The 23047-nt window shown below is 39.1% G+C and overlaps 3 protein-coding genes across 25 annotated transcripts; 1 reads left to right on the forward strand and 2 right to left on the reverse strand.

Moving 5' to 3' along the window:
* Positions 1–197: 197 nt before the first annotated feature.
* Positions 198–4602, reverse strand: LOC135106265 (translation initiation factor eIF2B subunit beta-like). Its single transcript, XM_064015106.1, has 6 exons — positions 4354–4602; positions 2512–2700; positions 2277–2433; positions 1931–2125; positions 1412–1587; positions 198–638 (listed from the first exon to the last, which is right to left on the reverse strand). Exons 3-6 carry the CDS (start codon positions 2373–2375, stop codon positions 566–568), a joined length of 543 nt encoding a protein of 180 aa, XP_063871176.1. The 5' UTR covers positions 2376–2433; positions 2512–2700; positions 4354–4602; the 3' UTR covers positions 198–565.
* Positions 3806–22676, forward strand: LOC135106257 (ribosomal protein S6 kinase alpha-5-like). 23 transcript variants are annotated; one of them, XR_010271205.1, is made up of 7 exons: positions 3840–4069; positions 6653–6733; positions 6967–7089; positions 7687–7894; positions 8388–8549; positions 8702–8789; positions 10819–11239. XR_010271205.1 is itself a non-coding variant. In XM_064015076.1 (7 exons), the coding sequence occupies exons 3-7, from the start codon at positions 18853–18855 to the stop codon at positions 22582–22584; spliced, it is 750 nt and encodes a 249-aa protein (XP_063871146.1). In that variant the 5' UTR covers positions 15574–15803; positions 18399–18473; positions 18727–18852; the 3' UTR covers positions 22585–22676. The 23 variants fall into 23 exon arrangements, 11 of the variants coding, with proteins under 11 accessions (XP_063871153.1, XP_063871155.1, XP_063871146.1 ...); XM_064015076.1 differs by lacking the exons at positions 3840–4069; positions 6653–6733; positions 6967–7089; ... (2 more) ...; positions 8702–8789; positions 10819–11239 and adding exons at positions 15574–15803; positions 18399–18473; positions 18727–18857; ... (2 more) ...; positions 21248–21376; positions 22255–22676; XM_064015081.1 differs by lacking the exons at positions 3840–4069; positions 6653–6733; positions 6967–7089; ... (2 more) ...; positions 8702–8789; positions 10819–11239 and adding exons at positions 15574–15803; positions 18399–18473; positions 18727–18847; ... (2 more) ...; positions 21248–21376; positions 22255–22676.
* LOC135106267 (translation initiation factor eIF2B subunit beta-like) lies at positions 10699–16347 on the reverse strand. The gene is made up of 6 exons (XM_064015109.1): positions 16100–16347; positions 14238–14426; positions 14003–14159; positions 13657–13851; positions 13138–13313; positions 10699–12364 (listed from the first exon to the last, which is right to left on the reverse strand). Exons 3-6 carry the CDS (start codon positions 14090–14092, stop codon positions 12292–12294), a joined length of 534 nt encoding a protein of 177 aa, XP_063871179.1. The 5' UTR covers positions 14093–14159; positions 14238–14426; positions 16100–16347; the 3' UTR covers positions 10699–12291.
* Positions 22677–23047: the final 371 nt, after the last annotated feature.

The following is a 23047-nucleotide window of genomic DNA, read 5'->3' on the forward strand; positions in this document are numbered from 1 at the left end:
GTATCTTGTGTGTAATTTTATGATGAAAGGTTTTTAATGCAGGGACAGTTGTTTATAGGGAATTTTACATTATTTTTAGTGTACAACCATCCAAAAGGCATTTAGCTCAGTGTTAGTGCAACAACCACACAGTACTGAATGTAGGGTTTCCTGTTTCATTAGAGATTTCTCTGCAGTGGTGTTTTCAATACAAGGAGTGTTTTCTATAGTTATTTTCTTTATTTTGAGGGCTTGCTATATCCTGCACAACTCTAAAAATACATCAAATTAACCTCCCACCAAAGCACAATACAGACACTTCCATTGGCTGTAACATTACTGCTAATACTGCAACATTCTTCCTGAGGGGAACCACACACATTAACAATAACACATGTAACAAAAAACTACACCAAACATATTAAGCTCAACATTTTTGTATAATAATTTTTATAAACATGAATGACCAAAAATGGTTCTAGGATAAAAGAGGAAAAAAATGACAGAACACTACAGCATAACAGTACAAATGGCAGGTGTGTCTCTTTTCTCTTATTCCTTATTTGCAAGGATTAAAGCTGTTACCTTAGAGATCACAAGAAGTGGGACGGTACAGTTCGCTAAGCTGCCGGTACACGTAGGATGGTGCAGTACCTCGACTGAAATAAAAGAGATTTAAATGGTCAGCAGCCATTATTTAAAGCTAAGTGAGTAGATGTGCAAGATAAACAGGGTACAGTAAAATCCCTCTTGTCCGGCATCAACGGGACCGCCGACGTGCCGGACACTTGAATAGAAGTGAAATTATGTCCACGATGACCACCCTACACTCACGCATCTTACCACAACAATGATGATCAGCTGATCTGATCAGCTGCTTAAGTGTAAGCACAACACACTTCCTTTTTTCTACAACTTTAGGCGTGATGAAGGCGTCGGGCGATAAACAGTGCACACGCGGGACTGAGTCACTGAGTAAACACAGTGCAGTGGGCTGCGGGTGGCGCGAAGCAGTGCGCTGTGGTGGCAAGGGGACGGAGTATGCCTCGCGTGGGAATTTTAATTGATTTTGTGAGCACACATTGATTTTTTATTGATTTTAAGGCTCGGGGAAAAATGTGCCGGATACTTGAAGCTGCCGGATACTGGAATGCCGGATGAGAGGGATTTTACTGTATAATAAATTGACTAAGTTGTTTATCTCACTCATAAGTAAAACATAAAGGCCTTTCATTTGATGCATTTAGGATCAGAAGTTTTACTGGGAGATGAAGTACAGTGCTAAATAACAGTTTGTGCATAAAGCTGACAAATACTGATGTCTCCTGAGGTCAGCCCAGGCCCAACAAGGAAAGCAAATAAAAAAATGAAATGAACCCCCAACATCACACCTTGAAAGGACCACACAGTCATATGAACAACACAAACTCACTTGTTAGTTATGAAACCAGTGACATTTTCTGGAGGAACGTAATCTAGCTGAGTCAGCGCAGTATTTACAGACGGCCAAAACTTTGTTCCCTCTGGGATAATAGAAGTGGTGGTTTGGTGGCTTATTTCTTCACAGCCCATCAAGCTAAATTTGTATGTGGGAGTGCACACATACAGCTGAAAATGAAGATTTGTGACAATAAGCAAAATGCACAATTCATGCCATGATTTTCAATATTATATAGGTACTGATCTGATAGTATCTAGCTCCACATGAGACAACAGGTTGAGGTTTGAGAAAGGACCATCCAACACTCAACACGAGGAATGTATATCCACCTACATGAAATAAACATGTGGAAAAGGAATGTATCAAAAACTGGAATCAAGAATTTCTGTGAGAATAAAATGGTATGTACTTTTGTGATACCTTCCCTGTTCAATTTGCAACAGTAAATATGTTTCAAATACTGCCCCACTGAAAGAGGTATCAGGATAATGACTAACAAATAAAACTTACTGGAACAGAATAAAACTTTGGTGGTGAGGCAAGAGAGGCTGCACCAACAAAGGTCTCAATGCCTCCGTTGGTCACCACCGTCTCGGTGCCAACGATGACCTTGTTGACACGTGACATGATGGGGAACACTGCAGAGTCTTGAATTAATGTTGTCTCAATTCCAGCAGTACATAAAGCTTTTGCCACTGGGTGACCCTGCACAAGTAAAAGATGTATTGAGAACATAAGAACATAATAAAATAAAGGAAGCTGCAAGAAGCCATCACCCCTACATGTGGCAGTCCCTGTGTTATGTATCGTGCACATCAGACACGATGACGTGAAAGAGACGCATAAAACACCTTACATCATATTTAGGGGCACGTTCGGCAACAATAACGTGGAATTTCCTTTGTGTGGCTGCCTTGGTCAGGAAGGCCAAGACCAGTGGACACATTGCACACATCACAATGACCTCATCATTGTGAATCTTGCTTACACCTTGGGCAGCTATCAATTCTTGGCTGAAATAAAAGGAATCAATATAATACTGGTAACAAACAACGTCAATGTCCCAAATGTCAGTGTAATCTTTACTCTACCTTTGTTCAACCTCAGCTTTCTGTTCACCAATGGCCTCAAGTACTCTGTCCTGCAGCTCTGGAATAACCTCCGTGCATTTTGGGAGATCTCCACATGCAGGGTGAGTCTACTAGCATGGACTGTGAGAGGCTTGGGTACTCCACACCTTGCTTCTCTCCACGTGGTGTGTTGTGTTCATCAATTACTATCTGCGTGAAGAAGAAAAATAACTTAAATTAATAAATGAGATACACACACACACACACACACACACACACACACACGAGGACAGAAAGGCAAAATACGTAGAGAGAGAGAGAGAGAGAGAGAGAGAGAGAGAGAGAGAGAGAGAGAGAGAGAGAGAGAGAGAGAGAGGCTGTACTTAAGCAATTATATCTTTCCATACCACACACACACACACACACACACACACGCACACGAACGTTTCCCTAAGGGCGTTACATCACTGTGTGTGTGTGTTCTATATCTCTAGGGCGGAATCTTTCAAGAGAGAGAGAGAGAGAGAGAGAGAGAGAGATGAGGAAACAAGGAAGAGAATGAAAAATAAATAAAAAAGCAAGAATAATGATGATAACAACAACAATAAAAGGTCAGTTTTTTTTTTTTATGGGATACTTATGTGAATTGAAATACGCCTAAATGTTTACGTTCTTGAGAGAAAACGGAGGTCAGTTTTTTATTTTTATGGGATACTTATGTGAATTGAAATACGCTCAGTTATTTGTATATCACTGCTTCACAGACATCTCCAGCACGTGTTCCCTTTGAGTAGCACCAAACCCACCAACACCCACACATTGGTAAGCCTTCTAAGCACATACTAGTTTACATTGGCGCAGATATATTAAAAAGATTAATCACAAAAGACTAATTAAAAACATATATTCAGTACATGCAGGTGGGCTCTCCTTGACACACAGAGAAAGGCTGGTAATTCTCTGTTGATCATTAGCTACAGTATGGAAGCCTCTGTTATACTTCGATATCTCTGTGAAGTATTGTTGTTTTTTAACGTCAAATGGTAAATATTTAATAATTATAAGGTAAGATATAACAGTATTAAGCCAAGCCTTTAATTCACACAAGCTTTTCAATGATTGCACATTACGCCACACAAGGGACGAGACATTGCAGTGTAAGCCACGACCAGTTTGAATTTGGCGCTTCAATCAGTAAACGTCTACATACTTTGACAATTACAGTGATAATGGCCTGAGATTTATTTTTACACGCTTATAATTCTTTATATTTAATTTTCTATTAGTTTAGTTTAATATAAAAGAAGTTGGTGGTTGTTATTGAAAGGTAAAAGTGTGTTGTGGATAGGTTTGTGTCCGTACTGTGCAGAGCAGGCCAAGGGAGGACAACACAGCACCAGACGTGACACAGAAAGGCACTGTGTTCAAAGGGTGCCATAAACTGTGGCTTTATTTAATGTATTTTGGCAGAACAAGACAGTGACAGGGCCGTGGGTGCCTGCGTGTGCTGGTGCAAGCTTGGTGCCTGCCTGGAGGTGCCTACAGGGAGGTGCCTACAGGGCCACCAAGGCTAATATTGGTAAGAAACCTTCCCACCACTTGTCCAGCCAGCTAATTTGCACAGTCTGATGTAACAGGCGGTGACTGTGATAGTGTTGTTACCTGTCACCCACAACAACAACAACAACACAGGGCTGTCAGGTTTATTGTTAAGCCTGGTATTTCATGTTTTTGCACCTCGTTAGCAATATATTGATGTGACGCAGCATTCCACGGTGCCACAAGCGCTCCAAGCCTCCACCACAAAACTCTTACTAATTAACCATGACAGGAATTAGAAAAACGTAAAAAAAATCCACTTGCCTTATGTTATCAGCTGAGGTGGAGGCAGCCTTCCCCATTTATCCGCCAATATCTGCTTTATTTGTCACTTATTGTAAGCCTAACACGTCACTAAGTGGAGCCACATGACAAGGCTTTCATATCCGCTAGCTAGATATATCCGCCATTGCCTCATTTAGTTACGATGGAAGAATAACAGGCAAAATAGCGGCCGTCCTCTCCACTGGCAAGGGCCGCCATGATGCCTGGCTACCTGTTTGAATCTGTGGGTTCCAATATTTTTTGGGTATTTTTCTTAACTTCTTTATTTTGGTAGTATAGCATGTTTTTATGGTTTAGAAAAATAATTATTTGCTTTAGAAGTGTTTTCGCTGCTTGTGTTGACTTGTGTCCAATTTTGTGTTGATTGACGAAAATGTGGGGTGTTTTTTTGACGCTATTTTGACAAACTTGGTTTTTTATTTCACGCTCTAATTACGTCTTTTGTATTTCTAAAAATTGCTTATGATTTTTAAATTGTTTTCTGGTTCCTGTTGAGAGGAATAAGTGGGTTTTAAAAATGGTTTATGGTCCTGTTAAAAGTTGTGATTATAACACTTTTTGTGTTATTGTGTCTCTATTTCAGCTTGTAACTAACTTTTTAATGCCTGAAAAAATAGTTTGTATGTTTTAAAGTGTTTTATCTTGTTGTTGAGTCAAAATAGGTGGACTTTCCAGTGGTTTTTAATCGTAATTAGGTTCCAACACTTGTTTTTTACACAATTTCGGTTTTATTTGTTTATTCTTGTTCCAGGTAACTTTTGATGGTGTAAGATGATAGTTCAGATTTTTTAAAATTTTTTACGTTCCTAAAAATTCAAATGCTGTGGAGTTTTCAATGATTTAAATGGTGCCGAATATTTCAACACTTTTTCCATATTTCATTTGGATATTTTTTAAATACTACTCAAGCTGGAGCTGTTATAATATTGTGGATATTTTTTAAAGTATTTGTCAAGTCAGAATATATAAGGCATTCCAGCCTAGCTCCATTTTTTCGAGGGGTCAATTTCGAAATGAAATCCGTTACGGTACGTAAATTAGCCGTGACGTCACATCCGCCATGATGGACCCGGGCCCTTGATCGGCTCCGCTGTCTCCTCGGTAATAATTATCGTATTTTGCAGTGTTTTCCTGGTGTTTCCACGTGTTTCTAAACTCAGACGTGTAGATAAGAGTAGAATGAGTAAGAAAATAAGAGAAATAGAGGAGGAAGAGGAAGGGAGAAGGAATAGAGGAGGTGGTAAAACAGAAAAATGATAAGAAAACAATATTTAGCTTAATTTTCCCTGCTGCCCTGTCTGTCTTGGTAGTATTTGTCTTCCCTGACAGTGCTTCCAGTGTATTTGGTGTGTTTAAGAGGTGTTGGAGTGTGTCTGGAGGTGTTTAGGGAGTGTTGCAGTGTGTCTGGAGGTGTTGAAAGGGTGTTGAAGTGTGTGTTTTAGGGATTTGGTGATGTTTGAGTCAATATTTAGCGTTCCTGGTGTGTTTTGGGGTGTCTTAGGCTTGTTTAGGAGTGCTTTAAGTGTGTTTTGGACTGTTTTCAATGTTTTGTGATGTTTCAAGTGTATTTTAGGATGTTATGGACGAGTTTGGGTGTGTTTTGTGTGGATACCGGGGAATTTTGGGTGCGTTTGTGAATATTTTAGGTCAGTGTGGGTGTTTTGGGGTGTTTTAAGTGTGTTTTGGGCCGTTTTCAGTGTTTTGGGATGTTTTAAGTGTGTTTTAGGATGTTATGCATGAGTTTGAGTGTGTTTTGGGTAGGTACGGTGTGTTTTCGATGCGTTTTAAGTCAATTTGGTGAGTTTTGGAGTATTTTAAGTGTGTTTGGGGATATTTTGGTGCACTTTCGATGTGTTTAGGGTGTTTTTTGTGCGTTTAGGAGTGTTTAAGGTGTTTTAAGGTGTTTTAGTGTGATTGGAGTTGCTTTTGAGGTGTTTTGGTTATGTTAAAGGCATGTTGCAGATAAGTACTGGGTCTTTGAGGGTAGAAGTGGTGTGCTGGAGGTAAAATAAAAGGTTCTGGAGTGTTTTAGGGGGGACTGTGATAGTAGAAGCGTGTCAGGGGTGTTATAGCGTGTGTTGTGATGTATGAAGCTTCTAGATGCATGTGGGGGCGATGTCTGGGTCTGTACGAGGTGTTGTGGTGTTGGAGTCCTAGCAGGGGAAGGTACTGGAGGTTGTAGTGATGGGTAGAGGGTAAAAACAGAGGTACACTTTAGGTTAGGTAAGGTTAAGTGTTCATTGGTGTTGATTCAGTAATACAATCTTTTTTTTTTCAGATACAAATGTAGAGGGACGAAATAGAGAAGCAGGAAGACCACCACCACCACCACCACCACCACCAGCAGTGTGGAAGAAAGGTTAGACAAGCGAAGAAAGTTGGAAAATTAATAATTAAACGCTTGCTGTCTTTTATTATCTTGAGTATAAAATGGTTATATGACAATCTCTCTCTCTCTCTCTCTCTCTCTCTCTCTCTCTCTCTCTCTCTCTCTCTCTCTCTCTCTCTCTCTCTCTCAGTATTAGTAACCCTGTTGACAGAAGTGACATCCGCGTCTTCTTAGATGTAAACAAAGCGGTACTTTCCTTCCAGCTGGTGATAAAACTCTCTCTCGCTCTCCCTCACTCTCCCTCACTCTCCCACGCCACGGAAGCAGTGGAATAAAGCACAGGAGGAGGAAGTGAGAGGATAATGAAGTTTGGAAGTTTGTGATACGTAAGAAGGTTACATGTTGTGAGAGGAATATAGTGCTGTCTGTCTGTCTGTGTGTGTGTGTGTGTGTGTGTGTGTGTGTGTGTGTAAAGAAGAAAATGCTATATTATATCTACGTGTTTAAAAGTTTCTGTGAGGGAATGTGTGTGTGTGTGTGTGTGTGTCCCTCCTATATATACAAAAAATAAAACAAAATAAATAAATAAATAAATAAAGTAAAACAAGAACATTTTTACGACTTTAAATAATTTTCCCGACACACTTGTGCATGGAGGCAGTGTTCCATGAGTGTTGAGTGACAAATATTGGCTTAACTTAACTTAACTTAAATATTGACTTAACTTAACCTAACCTAACTTCTTTTAACCTAACCTAACTTAACTTAACCTAACCTAACCTAACTTAACCTAACCTAACCTAACTTAACCTAACCTAACATATGCTAACTTAACCTAACCTAACCTAACCTAACCCAACCTAACCTAACTTAACCTAACCTAACCTAACATATGCTAACTTACCCTTACCTAACATATGCTAACCTAACCTAACTTAACGTAACCTAACCTCACATAACCTAACCGAACCTAACACCCGCAGAGGAACGCACGGACAAGCAAGGTGGTATTCGGCAGTCTGATCCTGGACCTGCTTGGCTTCACGGTGGTGCTGGCTCTGTTTCCTGCTCTCCTCGACTATTATTCCAAGCACGACTCCAGCAGCTTGTATTCCTCTCTGCTCTCCTGTGTCACGTATTACCAGCACATCATCGGCGTCCCTGCGAGGTTCCACTCTGTCTTGTTTGGTGGTATGTGGGTTTGTTGTGTTTTGTATTGGTTTATATATTTTCAGTTTGTTTTTATTATTATTTTTTTTTTCAATTTTTTTTTATCCTACTATCTATTTATTTATTTTTGTTTGTTTGTTTGTTTGTAGAGTGTACCATGTATTTTTTAAGGTTTGTATTAAGGCTGCTCACTCATACAGTACAAATTTAGCTGCAACATGGGTGATCTGAACTAAGCTGGTCATCCTCTCTCTATACCTGTTCTTTTATTCACTTTCCTTCATCCTTTGCTTACCAGTCTGTAAATGAGAAACAGGAATGGAGGTAGAAATACCATCCTTTCATATTTTCCTTTGAAAGATTACCTTGAAGTCATGTTGTGTCTTTAGTAGTAGTGGTTGTGACCTAATGACCAAGTGGGTTATACTGATGCAACTTTTAGATACATTTAGAAAGAAAAAAAATTGATGTGGTTTGGTTGTAATAAGTGGTAATTCCTTTTTTTTCCTGACAGAAATTAAATTGGGATGACCTTGTTCAAAAGAAAGTACCTGCTCCCTTTGTACCAAGAATCAGTACTGAGTTAGATGTTAGTAATTTTTCTGAAGAGTTCACTGCAATGATACCACAGGATTCTCCAGCAATCGTTCCTCCAGATGTTGAGAAAATGTTCAATGTAAGTACCCAAATAAGACTTAATTGTATATGTATATGTATGAATGTATGTATGTATTTATATGAGTGTGTGTACTCTTCCAAAGATAGTATTGTTACATTATTATTTCAGGGCTACTCCTACGTTGCTCCATCAATTCTCTTCACTGACAGTGTCATCAGCGACAGCAGCAGCCTTTTCAAGATGTCACCAGACAGAAGACCTTCCACAACCAACCTATTATTGGCTTGTAGCTTTAAGGTTAGTACCCACTTTCTATTCTGCTGTTGCTGATTTACTTGCTAATTTTAATTCTTCACTATTAACTCTTTGACTGCTGCTGCTGCTGTTTGCTACATCTTTCCTTAACCACTAATCACTTTGAGACATTTTTACTTGTTCTACAGCCATCTCTAATCTTTAAACTGGGTACAAATTGCAAAATCCATTCTTTTTAATCCCCTTCTTTCACGTAGATGATTATTATAAAGATTTCATGCATTACTTCTGGTGCTGTAAATTGGTTTGTATCAGTGAAAGCATTAAAACATACTTGAATTTTTGGTGAATTGTCTCAGCGTGATTTTGACAGTAAAGGTAAATAAATTGTCATAGTAGTAGCAGTAGTAATAATATAAGTATGCATGGCTGATGTCTTCCCCTGTGAGGGATAGATTCAGATTCAGATTCAGATTCTTTATTCCACGAAAGTGGTTATTAAGTACATTATATTTCACATAGCTTTACATAAATAAGGAGGTCATAAAACTAAACTGTAGATTGAAATATCTTAGTATACTACTAAATGATTAAATTGCAGAATGTTGTCATCAAAAAATATTAAGAGTATAAAATAATCATGGTAACTAAAATAGTATTTCTACACTAAAGTGCAATGTCTACCTCTAAGTAAAATAAAATACATGAATGTCCTTAAAATTATGTTTAAATGATAATAAGACCATAAAATGCTGGATAAAATATGGGTGTAAAGCTTCATCACTGTGCGTTTTCTAACATATGTCTAAAATATTTATATAATATTTGCAGATTGGAAATGTTTCCTGAGGTTAGTCTTAAAACTGTTTAGATTTTGAGACAGGGTGATGGTGGATGGGAGTTGGTTCCACAACTTAGGACCCAACACAGTGAGGTCCCTGGCACCGCTGTCTGTTCTGGTCCGGGGAACATGCAAGTTGTTTCTTTGTCTAGTTTTACTGTTTGTCACATCATTTACAGTATTAAAAGATAAAAAGGATAGAAAGCCATCAGGATAACATCTTCGCAAATGTCAAACATATGTTTCTCCTTAACCCTGAGCCATTTAAGTTCTTTAAGGAAAGGTGATGCACGGTCATATTTCCTGCCACCTCCCACTGCTACTTTAGCTGCAAAGTTTTGAAGTTTTTGGGCCTTACACAGAAGAGTTTCGTTTGTTGATCCCCACACTTGAATGCAGTAATATATTGTGCTTAATGCAAGTGATTGAGTAACAAGAATTCGTGTGGGTTTATCAAAACATTTACTAATTCGATTTATATACATTAATATGCCTGTCACCTTCTTCTGTAACTCATTTAAATGAACATCAAACAACATATATTTATCAAAATACACTCCTAAATTCTTAACATGATAACTTGAAAGTATGTTCTCTCCATCAAAATGTATGGTAGTGTCAGGAGGAATCTTAGCTAGGAGTTGGCGATTGCCTAGGAAAATACATTGCGTTTTACTTGGATTTAAAAGTAGGCCATTACTCAGAAAATAGCGTTTACATTGTCTTAGAGTTGTTTCAGCATCATTAATGAGTTGATGGATGTTGTTAACTGTGCCTTCGTGTAATATTTGAGTATCATCCGCGTATTGCACTATGAAACCATTAACGTGCTCTGACAGATCATTTACATAAATGCTGAACAATAGCGGGCCAAGAATTGAGCCTTCTGGGACTCCATAGTTCACTTTCTGGTCTTTAGATATTGCCCCATTCAAGCGGACAGACATGGTTCTGTTGGTCAAATAATTATCTAGACCTTTCCTTGTTGCTTGTTCAACTGCATGATGTCTTTAACACACACTTCTCTACCCCATCCAAGTACTACCATCCAAGTAGCTTTCCTCACCTATCACTACTTTCAACTTCACTCACTCTTTCTTTTGGAGATGTCATTGATATGAAATCGTTTTGACACAAAATGATTTAAGTAACAATTAGTTTAAGATCATATTTTCTTTTCCTTGCATTTAATCATTGTATGCCTGTATCTAATTCATGTTGGTTTCACAGGCACACACCTATATTGTGATGGAGCTCCTTGGAGGTGGAGAGCTGGCTGCTTCAGAGGATCAGGAAACACGAGAGGTTCACAGAGGCTCGCCTCGGGCTTCGGTCGTCGTGAGGAACCTGGTGTCAGCAGTTCACTACGTGCACAGGAAAGGCATCAGTGTTCACGGAGACCTAAAGCCAGACAGGGGTGAAGAGTTAGGAGAGGGAGAAGAAATATGTTGGGAATTAATGGAATGGGAGGGAATAAAAATAGAAAAGTGGTTGGTGTTGAGGATAGACAGAAAAGAAAAGAAAGGAAAGGTGAAAAAAAGGAAGTTTTTTTGCATTGATTTTCCATCTGCTTATTTTAAAGAATTTATTGCATGGAATATTATTGATCTCCATCATTTGTATGGCCTTTATAATAAAAAGTATGAATTTATTCCATTCAGATATTATCCTTCTCCGAGGCCATTCTAATCTAATTATCTTTTCACGGAATCTCTTGTTCAAGGATTCTTCTGAAGATTCAGTTATTAAGATTGTGGATTTTGGGTTTGCACATTTGATGCCTGACAAGGAAAAGGATGGCAGCACGAAGACACCGTGCTTCACTGTTCACTATGCAGCGCCTCTGTTACATCCTGTTATTCACAGGTACAGGTTATAAAGTGGGTGTTGTTGTGCCCTGCAACCAGAGATGTGGCCATTTCCTGTATGTGTTCCACCATGGCATTCACCAGCAGTACCACACCATAGAGTGTTGTTTCTTCCTTACACAGACCACCTAAACAACACTCACAAGCTTAAACATTAGCAGTGAGTGCTTCTTTCTGTTTAAGTCCTGTTTGTTACTCCTCAAAACCTTCAAACAGTGCCAAAAGCCTCATATCTTCATGGTACCGCTTGAACATTCATGCACTGGTTGAGTATCTTGTGTGTAATTTTATGATGAAAGGTTTTTAATGCAGGGACAGTTGTTTATAGGGATTTTTACATTATTTTTAGTGTACAACCATCCAAAAGGCATTTAGCTCAGTGTTAGTGCAACAACCACACAGTACTGAATGTAGGGTTTCCTGTTTCATTAGAGATTTCTCTGCAGTGGTGTTTTCAATACAAGGAGTGTTTTCTATAGTTATTTTCTTTATTTTGAGGGCTTGCTATATCCTGCACAACTCTAAAAATACATCAAATTAACCTCCCACCAAAGCACAATACAGACACTTCCATTGGCTGTAACATTACTGCTAATACTACAACATTCTTCCTGAGGGGAACCACACACGTTAACAATAACACATGTAACAAAAAACTACACCAAACATATTAAGCTCAACATTTTTGTATAATAATTTTTATAAACATGAATGACCAAAAATGGTTCTAGGATAAAAGAGGAAAAAAATGACAGAACACTGCAGCATAACAGTACAAATGGCAGGTGTGTCTCTTTTCTCTTATTCCTTATTTGCAAGGATTAAAGCTGTTACCTTAGAGATCACAAGAAGTGGGACGGTACAGTTCGCTAAGCTGCCGGTACACGTAGGATGGTGCAGTACCTCGACTGAAATGAAAGAGATTTAAATGGTCAGCAGCCATTATTTAAAGCTAAGTGAGTAGATGTGCAAGATAAACAGGGTACAGTAAAATCCCTCTTGTCCGGCATCAACGGGACCGCCGACGTGCCGGACACTTGAATAGAAGTGAAATTATGTCCACGATGACCACCCTACACTCACGCATCTTACCACAACAATGATGATCAGCTGATCTGATCAGCTGCTTAAGTGTAAGCACAACACACTTCCTTTTTTCTACAACTTTAGGCGTGATGAAGGCGTCGGGCGATAAACAGTGCACACGCGGGACTGAGTCACTGAGTAAACACAGTGCAGTGGGCTGCGGGTGGCGCGAAGCAGTGCGCTGTGGTGGCAAGGGGACGGAGTATGCCTCGCGTGGGAATTTTAATTGATTTTGTGAGCACACGTTGATTTTTTATTGATTTTAAGGCTCGGGGAAAAATGTGCCGGATACTTGAAGCTGGCGGATACTGGAATGCCGGATGAGAGGGATTTTACTGTATAATAAATTGACTAAGTTGTTTATCTCACTCATAAGTAAAACATAAAGGCCTTTCATTTGATGCATTTAGGATCAGAAGTTTTACTGGGAGATGAAGTACAGTGCTAAATAACAGTTTGTGCATAAAGCTGACAAATACTGATGTCTCCTGAGGTCAGCCCAGGCCCAACAAGGAAAGCAAATAAAAAAATGAAATGAACCCCCAACATCACACCTTGAAAGGACCACACAGTCATATGAACAACACAAACTCACTTGTTAGTTATGAAACCAGTGACATTTTCTGGAGGAACGTAATCTAGCTGAGTCAGCGCAGTATTTACAGACGGCCAAAACTTTGTTCCCTCTGGGATAATAGAAGTGGTGGTTTGGTGGCTTATTTCTTCACAGCCCATCAAGCTAAATTTGTATGTGGGAGTGCACACATACAGCTGAAAATGAAGATTTGTGACAATAAGCAAAATGCACAATTCATGCCATGATTTTCAATATTATATAGGTACTGATCTGATAGTATCTAGCTCCACATGAGACAACAGGTTGAGGTTTGAGAAAGGACCATCCAACACTCAACACGAGGAATGTATATCCACCTACATGAAATAAACATGTGGAAAAGGAATGTATCAAAAACTGGAATCAAGAATTTCTGTGAGAATAAAATGGTATGTACTTTTGTGATACCTTCCCTGTTCAATTTGCAACAGTAAATATGTTTCAAATACTGCCCCACTGAAAGAGGTATCAGGATAATGACTAACAAATAAAACTTACTGGAACAGAATAAAACTTTGGTGGTGAGGCAAGAGAGGCTGCACCAACAAAGGTCTCAATGCCTCCGTTGGTCACCACCGTCTCGGTGCCAACGATGACCTTGTTGACACGTGACATGATGGGGAACACTGCAGAGTCTTGAATTAATGTTGTCTCAATTCCAGCAGTACATAAAGCTTTTGCCACTGGGTGACCCTGCACAAGTAAAAGATGTATTGAGAACATAAGAACATAATAAAATAAAGGAAGCTGCAAGAAGCCATCACCCCTACATGTGGCAGTCCCTGTGTTATGTATCGTGCACATCAGACACGATGACGTGAAAGAGACGCATAAAACACCTTACATCATATTTAGGGGCACGTTCGGCAACAATAACGTGGAATTTCCTTTGTGTGGCTGCCTTGGTCAGGAAGGCCAAGACCAGTGGACACATTGCACACGTCACAATGACCTCATCATTGTGAATCTTGCTTACACCTTGGGCAGCTATCAATTCTTGGCTGAAATAAAAGGAATCAATATAATACTGGTAACAAACAACGTCAATGTCCCAAATGTCAGTGTAATCTTTACTCTACCTTTGTTCAACCTCAGCTTTCTGTTCACCAATGGCCTCAAGTACTCTGTCCTGCAGCTCTGGAATAACCTCCGTGCATTTTGGGAGATCTCCACATGCAGGGTGAGTCTACTAGCATGGACTGTGAGAGGCTTGGGTACTCCACACCTTGCTTCTCTCCACGTGGTGTGTTGTGTTCATCAATTACTATCTGCGTGAAGAAGAAAAATAACTTAAATTAATAAATGAGATACACACACACACACACACACACACACACACACACGAGGACAGAAAGGCAAAATACGTAGAGAGAGAGAGAGAGAGAGAGAGAGAGAGAGAGAGAGAGAGAGAGAGAGAGAGAGAGAGAGAGAGAGGCTGTACTTAAGCAATTATATCTTTCCATACCACACACACACACACACACACACACACACGCACACGAACGTTTCCCTAAGGGCGTTACATCACTGTGTGTGTGTGTTCTATATCTCTAGGGCGGAATCTTTCAAGAGAGAGAGAGAGAGAGAGAGAGAGAGAGAGATGAGGAAACAAGGAAGAGAATGAAAAATAAATAAAAAAGCAAGAATAATGATGATAACAACAACAATAAAAGGAGGTCAGTTTTTTTTTTTTTATGGGATACTTATGTGAATTGAAATACGCCTAAATGTTTACGTTCTTGAGAGAAAACGGAGGTCAGTTTTTTATTTTTATGGGATACTTATGTGAATTGAAATACGCTCAGTTATTTGTACATCACTGCTTCACAGACATCTCCAGCACGTGTTCCCTTTGAGTAGCACCAAACCCACCAACACCCACACATTGGTAAGCCTTCTAAGCACATACTAGTTTACATTGGCGCAGATATATTAAAAAGATTAATCACAAAAGACTAATTAAAAACATATATTCAGTACATGCAGGTGGGCTCTCCTTGACACACAGAGAAAGGCTGGTAATTCTCTGTTGATCATTAGCTACAGTATGGAAGCCTCTGTTATACTTCGATATCTCTGTGAAGTATTGTTGTTTTTTAACGTCAAATGGTAAATATTTAATAATGATAAGGTAAGATATAACAGTATTAAGCCAAGCCTTTAATTCACACAAGCTTTTCAATGATTGCACATTACGCCACACAAGGGACGAGACATTGCAGTGTAAGCCACGACCAGTTTGAATTTGGCGCTTCAATCAGTAAACGTCTACATACTTTGACAATTACAGTGATAATGGCCTGAGATTTATTTTTACACGCTTATAATTCTTTATATTTAATTTTCTATTAGTTTAGTTTAATATAAAAGAAGTTGGTGGTTGTTATTGAAAGGTAAAAGTGTGTTGTGGATAGGTTTGTGTCCGTACTGTGCAGAGCAGGCCAAGGGAGGACAACACAGCACCAGACGTGACACAGAAAGGCACTGTGTTCAAAGGGTGCCATAAACTGTGGCTTTATTTAATGTATTTTGGCAGAACAAGACAGTGACAGGGCCGTGGGTGCCTGCGTGTGCTGGTGCAAGCTTGGTGCCTGCCTGGAGGTGCCTACAGGGAGGTGCCTACAGGGCCACCAAGGCTAATATTGGTAAGAAACCTTCCCACCACTTGTCCAGCCAGCTAATTTGCACAGTCTGATGTAACAGGCGGTGACTGTGATAGTGTTGTTACCTGTCACCCACAACAACAACAACAACAACAACAACAACACAGGGCTGTCAGGTTTATTGTTAAGCCTGGTATTTCATGTTTTTGCACCTCGTTAGCAATATATTGATGTGACGCAGCATTCCACGGTGCCACAAGCGCTCCAAGCCTCCACCACAAAACTCTTACTAATTAACCATGACAGGAATTAGAAAAACGTAAAAAAAATCCACTTGCCTTATGTTATCAGCTGAGGTGGAGGCAGCCTTCCCCATTTATCCGCCAATATCTGCTTTATTTGTCACTTATTGTAAGCCTAACACGTCACTAAGTGGAGCCACATGACAAGGCTTTCATATCCGCTAGCTAGATATATCCGCCATTGCCTCATTTAGTTACGATGGAAGAATAACAGGCAAAATAGCGGCCGTCCTCTCCACTGGCAAGGGCCGCCATGATGCCTGGCTACCTGTTTGAATCTGTGGGTTCCAATATTTTTTGGGTATTTTTCTTAACTTCTTTATTTTGGTAGTATAGCATGTTTTTATGGTTTAGAAAAATAATTATTTGCTTTAGAAGTGTTTTCGTGGCTTGTGTTGACTTGTGTCCAATTTTGTGTTGATTGACGAAAATGTGGGGTGTTTTTTTGACGCTATTTTGACAAACTTGGTTTTTTATTTCACGCTCTAATTACGTCTTTTGTATTTCTAAAAATTGCTTATGATTTTTAAATTGTTTTTTGGTTCCTGTTGAGAGGAATAAGTGGGTTTTAAAAATGGTTTATGGTCCTGTTAAAAGTTGTGATTATAACACTTTTTGTGTTATTGTGTCTCTATTTCAGCTTGTAACTAACTTTTTAATGCCTGAAAAAATAGTTTGTATGTTTTAAAGTGTTTTATCTTGTTGTTGAGTCAAAATAGGTGGACTTTCCAGTGGTTTTTAATCGTAATTAGGTTCCAACACTTGTTTTTTACACAATTTCGGTTTTATTTGTTTATTCTTGTTCCAGGTAACTTTTGATGGTGTAAGATGATAGTTCAGATTTTTTAAAATTTTTTACGTTCCTAAAAATTCAAATGCTGTGGAGTTTTCAATGATTTAAATGGTGCCGAATATTTCAACACTTTTTCCATATTTCATTTGGATATTTTTTAAATACTACTCAAGCTGGAGCTGTTATAATATTGTGGATATTTTTTAAAGTATTTGTCAAGTCAGAATATATAAGGCATTCCAGCCTAGCTCCATTTTTTCGAGGGGTCAATTTCGAAATGAAATCCGTTACGGTACGTAAATTAGCCGTGACGTCACATCCGCCATGATGGACCCGGGCCCTTGATCGGCTCCGCTGTCTCCTCGGTAATAATTATCGTATTTTGCAGTGTTTTCCTGGTGTTTCCACGTGTTTCTAAACTCAGACGTGTAGATAAGAGTAGAATGAGTAAGAAAATAAGAGAAATAGAGGAGGAAGAGGAAGGGAGAAGGAATAGAGGAGGTGGTAAAACAGAAAAATGATAAGAAAACAATATTTAGCTTAATTTTCCCTGCTGCCCTGTCTGTCTTGGTAGTATTTGTCTTCCCTGACAGTGCTTCCAGTGTATTTGGTGTGTTTAAGAGGTGTTGGAGTGTGTCTGGAGGTGTTTAGGGAGTGTTGCAGTGTGTCTGGAGGTGTTGAAAGGGTGTTGAAGTGTGTGTTTTAGGGATTTGGTGATGTTTGAGTCAATATTTAGCGTTCCTGGTGTGTTTTGGGGTGTCTTAGGCTTGTTTAGGAGTGCTTTAAGTGTGTTTTGGACTGTTTTCAATGTTTTGTGATGTTTCAAGTGTATTTTAGGATGTTATGGACGAGTTTGGGTGTGTTTTGTGTGGATACCGGGGAATTTTGGGTGCGTTTGTGAATATTTTAGGTCAGTGTGGGTGTTTTGGGGTGTTTTAAGTGTGTTTTGGGCCGTTTTCAGTGTTTTGGGATGTTTTAAGTGTGTTTTAGGATGTTATGGATGAGTTTGAGTGTGTTTTGGGTAGGTACGGTGTGTTTTCGATGCGTTTTAAGTCAATTTGGTGAGTTTTGGAGTATTTTAAGTGTGTTTGGGGATATTTTGGTGCACTTTCGATGTGTTTAGGGTGTTTTTTGTGCGTTTAGGAGTGTTTAAGGTGTTTTAAGGTGTTTTAGTGTGATTGGAGTTGCTTTTGAGGTGTTTTGGTTATGTTAAAGGCATGTTGCAGATAAGTACTGGGTCTTTGAGGGTAGAAGTGGTGTGCTGGAGGTAAAATAAAAGGTTCTGGAGTGTTTTAGGGGGGACTGTGATAGTAGAAGCGTGTCAGGGGTGTTATAGCGTGTGTTGTGATGTATGAAGCTTCTAGATGCATGTGGGGGCGATGTCTGGGTCTGTACGAGGTGTTGTGGTGTTGGAGTCCTAGCAGGGGAAGGTACTGGAGGTTGTAGTGATGGGTAGAGGGTAAAAACAGAGGTACACTTTAGGTTAGGTAAGGTTAAGTGTTCATTGGTGTTGATTCAGTAATACAATCTTTTTTTTTTCAGATACAAATGTAGAGGGACGAAATAGAGAAGCAGGAAGACCACCACCACCACCACCACCAGCAGTGTGGAAGAAAGGTTAGACAAGCGAAGAAAGTTGGAAAATTAATAATTAAACGCTTGCTGTCTTTTATTATCTTGAGTATAAAATGGTTATATGACAATCTCTCTCTCTCTCTCTCTCTCTCTCTCTCTCTCTCTCTCTCTCTCTCTCTCTCTCTCTCTCTCTCTCTCTCTCTCTCTCTCTCTCTCTCTCAGTATTAGTAACCCTGTTGACAGAAGTGACATCCGCGTCTTCTTAGATGTAAACAAAGCGGTACTTTCCTTCCAGCTGGTGATAAAACTCTCTCTCGCTCTCCCTCACTCTCCCACGCCACGGAAGCAGTGGAATAAAGCACAGGAGGAGGAAGTGAGAGGATAATGAAGTTTGGAAGTTTGTGATACGTAAGAAGGTTACATGTTGTGAGAGGAATATAGTGCTGTCTGTCTGTGTGTGTGTGTGTGTGTGTGTGTGTGTGTGTGTGTGTGTGTGTGTAAAGAAGAAAATGCTATATTATATCTACGTGTTTAAAAGTTTCTGTGAGGGAATGTGTGTGTGTGTGTGTGTGTGTGTGAAGGAAGAAAGGGGTGGTGTTTACGGGTCTGTGATGAAAAAACGTGTGCTTTGTTTTGTAACCTTCAGAAAAAAATATTAAGAAAGTTTTTACAGTGGGAAAATTTTGGTGGTGAGAGAGAAAATGACTAAAATATTACCTCAAATTTAACCTAACGTGGTTGAGCTTCTCACTCCTCAGCTGCCACTAAGCAAACCAAGCCTAACCCAAAGAAGCCTACCCTAACTTCTGTCTGGTGCTTCCTCCTCCCCAAGACTGGCTATCTCGTTTCTTAATCCCAAGCTGGCCTAACCAAACTTTATCTAATGTAACCTAAGCAATTCTAACCTAGCCAAATCTTACCTAAGCAAGCCTAACCTAGCCAAGCCTTACCTAACCTAACCTAACCTAACCTAACCTAACCTAGCCTAACCTAATCTACATCCTCTTCCCACGGCCTCACTTAACCAAACCTAACGTAACTTTCAGAGCAATGGCAACCCTCCGATCCGGCAAGCAAGTTGGCGGCAGCGATGGCGGTGGCGGCAGCAGTGGTGGTGAGGTGGACAGCAGGGACAGAGGGGCACTACAGGCTGCGGACATCAAGGAGAAGGTGAGCAGTGTGTTGTGTTGGTGTGTGTTGCTAAGTTGAGATGCAATATTTGTCACTCAACACTCATGGAACACTGCCTCCATGCACAAGTGTGTCGGGAAAATTATTTAAAGTCGTAAAAATGTTCTTGTTTTACTTTATTTATTTATTTATTCATTTTGTTTTATTTTTTGTATATATAGGAGGGACACTGTTTAAAGGCAACAAAATACTATAAGAAAAAAATACTGAGAGAAAATAATAGATAAAAAAGACCTCACTTAACCTAACCTAACTTAACCTAACTTAACATATGCTAACTTAACCTAACCTAACATATGCTAACTTAACCTAACCTAACCTAACCTCTTTTAACCTAACCTAACTTAACCTAACCTAACCTAACCTAACATATGCTAATTTAACCTAACCTAACCTAACTTAACTTAACCTAACCTAACCTAACTTCTTTTAACCTAACCTAACTTAACCTAACTTAACCTAACCTAACCTAACTTAACCTAACCTAACATATGTTAACTTAACCTAACCTAACCTAACCCAACCTAACCTAACTTAACCTAACCTAACATATGCTAACTTACCCTTACCTAACATATGCTAACCTAACCTAACTTAACCTAACCTAACCTAACCTCACATAACCTAACCGAACCTAACACCCGCAGAGGAACGCACGGACAAGCAAGGTGGTATTCGGCAGTCTGATCCTGGACCTGCTTGGCTTCACGGTGGTGCTGGCTCTGTTTCCTGCTCTCCTCGACTATTATTCCAAGCACGACTCCAGCAGCTTGTATTCCTCTCTGCTCTCCTGTGTCACGTATTACCAGCACATCATCGGCGTCCCTGCGAGGTTCCACTCTGTCTTGTTTGGTGGTATGTGGGTTTGTTGTGTTTTGTATTGGTTTATATATTTTCAGTTTGTTTTTATTATTATTTTTTTTTTCAATTTTTTTTTATCCTATTATCTATTTATTTATTTTTGTTTGTTTGTTTGTTTGTTTGTAGGGTGTACCATGTATTTTTTAAGGTTTGTATTGAGGCTGCTCACTCATACAGTACAAATTTAGCTGCAACATGGGTGATCTGAACTAAGCTGGTCATCCTCTCTCTATACCTGTTCTTTTATTCACTTTCCTTCATCCTTTGCTTACCAGTCTGTAAATGAGAAACAGGAATGGAGGTAGAAATACCATCCTTTCATATTTTCCTTTGAAAGATTACCTTGAAGTCATGTTGTGTCTTTAGTAGTAGTGGTTGTGACCTAATGACCAAGTGGGTTATACTGATGCAACTTTTAGATACATTTAGAAAGAAAAAAAATTGATGTGGTTTGGTTGTAATAAGTGGTAATTCCTTTTTTTTCCTGACAGAAATTGAATTGGGATGACCTTGCTCAAAAGAAAGTACCTGCTCCCTTTGTACCAAGAATCAGTACTGAGTTAGATGTTAGTAATTTTTCTGAAGAGTTCACTGCAATGATACCACAGGATTCTCCAGCAATCGTTCCTCCAGATGTTGAGAAAATGTTCAATGTAAGTACCCAAATAAGACTTAATTGTATATGTATATGTATGAATGTATGTATGTATTTATATGAGTGTGTGTACTCTTCCAAAGATAGTATTGTTACATTATTATTTCAGGGCTACTCCTACGTTGCTCCATCAATTCTCTTCACTGACAGTGTCATCAGCGACAGCAGCAGCCTTTTCAAGATGTCACCAGACAGAAGACCTTCCACAACCAACCTATTATTGGCTTGTAGCTTTAAGGTTAGTACCCACTTTCTATTCTGCTGTTGCTGATTTACTTGCTAATTTTAATTCTTCACTATTAACTCTTTGACTGCTGCTGCTGCTGTTTGCTACATCTTTCCTTAACCACTAATCACTTTGAGACATTTTTACTTGTTCTACAGCCATCTCTAATCTTTAAACTGGGTACAAATTGCAAAATCCATTCTTTTTAATCCCCTTCTTTCACGTAGATGATTATTATAAAGATTTCATGCATTACTTCTGGTGCTGTAAATTGGTTTGTATCAGTGAAAGCATTAAAACATACTTGAATTTTTGGTGAATTGTCTCAGCGTGATTTTGACAGTAAAGGTAAATAAATTGTCATAGTAGTAGCAGTAGTAATAATATAAGTATGCATGGCTGATGTCTTCCCCTGTGAGGGATAGATTCAGATTCAGATTCAGATTCTTTATTCCACGAAAGTGGTTATTAAGTACATTATATTTCACATAGCTTTACATAAATAAGGAGGTCATAAAACTAAACTGTAGATTGAAATATCTTAGTATACTACTAAATGATTAAATTGCAGAATGTTGTCATCAAAAAATATTAAGAGTATAAAATAATCATGGTAACTAAAATAGTATTTCTACACTAAAGTGCAATGTCTACCTCTAAGTAAAATAAAATACATGAATGTCCTTAAAATTATGTTTAAATGATAATAAGACCATAAAATGCTGGATAAAATATGGGTGTAAAGCTTCATCACTGTGCGTTTTCTAACATATGTCTAAAATATTTATATAATATTTGCAGATTGGAAATGTTTCCTGAGGTTAGTCTTATTTTCTTTTCCTTGCATTTAATCATTGTATGCCTGTATCTAATTCATGTTGGTTTCACAGGCACACACCTACATTGTGATGAAGCTCCTTGGAGGTGGAGAGCTGGCTGCTTCAGAGGATCAGGAAACACGAGAGGTTCACAGAGGCTCGCCTCGGGCTTCGGTCGTCGTGAGGAACCTGGTGTCAGCAGTTCACTACGTGCACAGGAAAGGCATCAGTGTTCACGGAGACCTAAAGCCAGACAGGGGTGAAGAGTTAGGAGAGGGAGAAGAAATATGTTGGGAATTAATGGAATGGGAGGGAATAAAAATAGAAAAGTGGTTGGTGTTGAGGATAGACAGAAAAGAAAAGAAAGGAAGGGTGAAAAAAAGGAAGTTTTTTTTGCATTGATTTTCCATCTGCTTATTTTAAAGAATTTATTGCATGGAATATTATTGATCTCCATCATTTGTATGGCCTTTATAATAAAAAGTATGAATTTATTCCATTCAGATATTATCCTTCTCCGAGGCCATTCTAATCTAATTATCTTTTCACGGAATCTCTTGTTCAAGGATTCTTCTGAAGATTCAGTTATTAAGATTGTGGATTTTGGGTTTGCACATTTGATGCCTGACAAGGAAAAGGATGGCAGCACGAAGACACCGTGCTTCACTGTTCACTATGCAGCGCCTCTGTTACATCCTGTTATTCACAGGTACAGGTTATAAAGTGGGTGTTGTTGTGCCCTGCAACCAGAGATGTGGCCATTTCCTGTATGTGTTCCACCATGGCATTCACCAGCAGTACCACACCATAGAGTGTTGTTTCTTCCTTACACAGACCACCTAAACAACATTCACAAGCTTAAACA

This window comes from Scylla paramamosain, chromosome 13 (genome assembly GCF_035594125.1).
Source record: "Scylla paramamosain isolate STU-SP2022 chromosome 13, ASM3559412v1, whole genome shotgun sequence".
NCBI classification, from domain to species: Eukaryota; Metazoa; Arthropoda; class Malacostraca; order Decapoda; family Portunidae; genus Scylla; species Scylla paramamosain.

Bases quoted from the DNA above. Each gene is read 5' to 3' on its own strand.
- LOC135106265 (XM_064015106.1), bottom strand. From the start codon at position 2,375: ATGTGTGCAATGTGTCCACTGGTCTTGGCCTTCCTGACCAAGGCAGCC. The intron at 2,126-2,276 runs GTAAGGTGTTTT...TTACTTGTGCAG, and splicing joins AACGTGCCCCTAAATATGAT to GGTCACCCAGTGGCAAAAGC. The intron at 1,588-1,930 runs GTAAGTTTTATT...CTTCATTTTCAG, and splicing joins CAAAGTTTTATTCTGTTCCA to CTGTATGTGTGCACTCCCAC.
- LOC135106267 (XM_064015109.1), bottom strand. From the start codon at position 14,092: ATGTGTCCACTGGTCTTGGCCTTCCTGACCAAGGCAGCCACACAAAGG. The intron at 13,314-13,656 runs GTAAGTTTTATT...CTTCATTTTCAG, and splicing joins CAAAGTTTTATTCTGTTCCA to CTGTATGTGTGCACTCCCAC. The intron at 12,365-13,137 runs GTGAGTTTGTGT...CTTTCATTTCAG, and splicing joins ACTGGTTTCATAACTAACAA to TCGAGGTACTGCACCATCCT.
- LOC135106257 (XM_064015076.1), top strand. The intron at 19,602-20,974 runs GTGAGCAGTGTG...TTTTCCTGACAG, and splicing joins CTGCGGACATCAAGGAGAAG to AAATTGAATTGGGATGACCT. The intron at 21,377-22,254 runs GTTAGTACCCAC...TTGGTTTCACAG, and splicing joins TATTGGCTTGTAGCTTTAAG to GCACACACCTACATTGTGAT.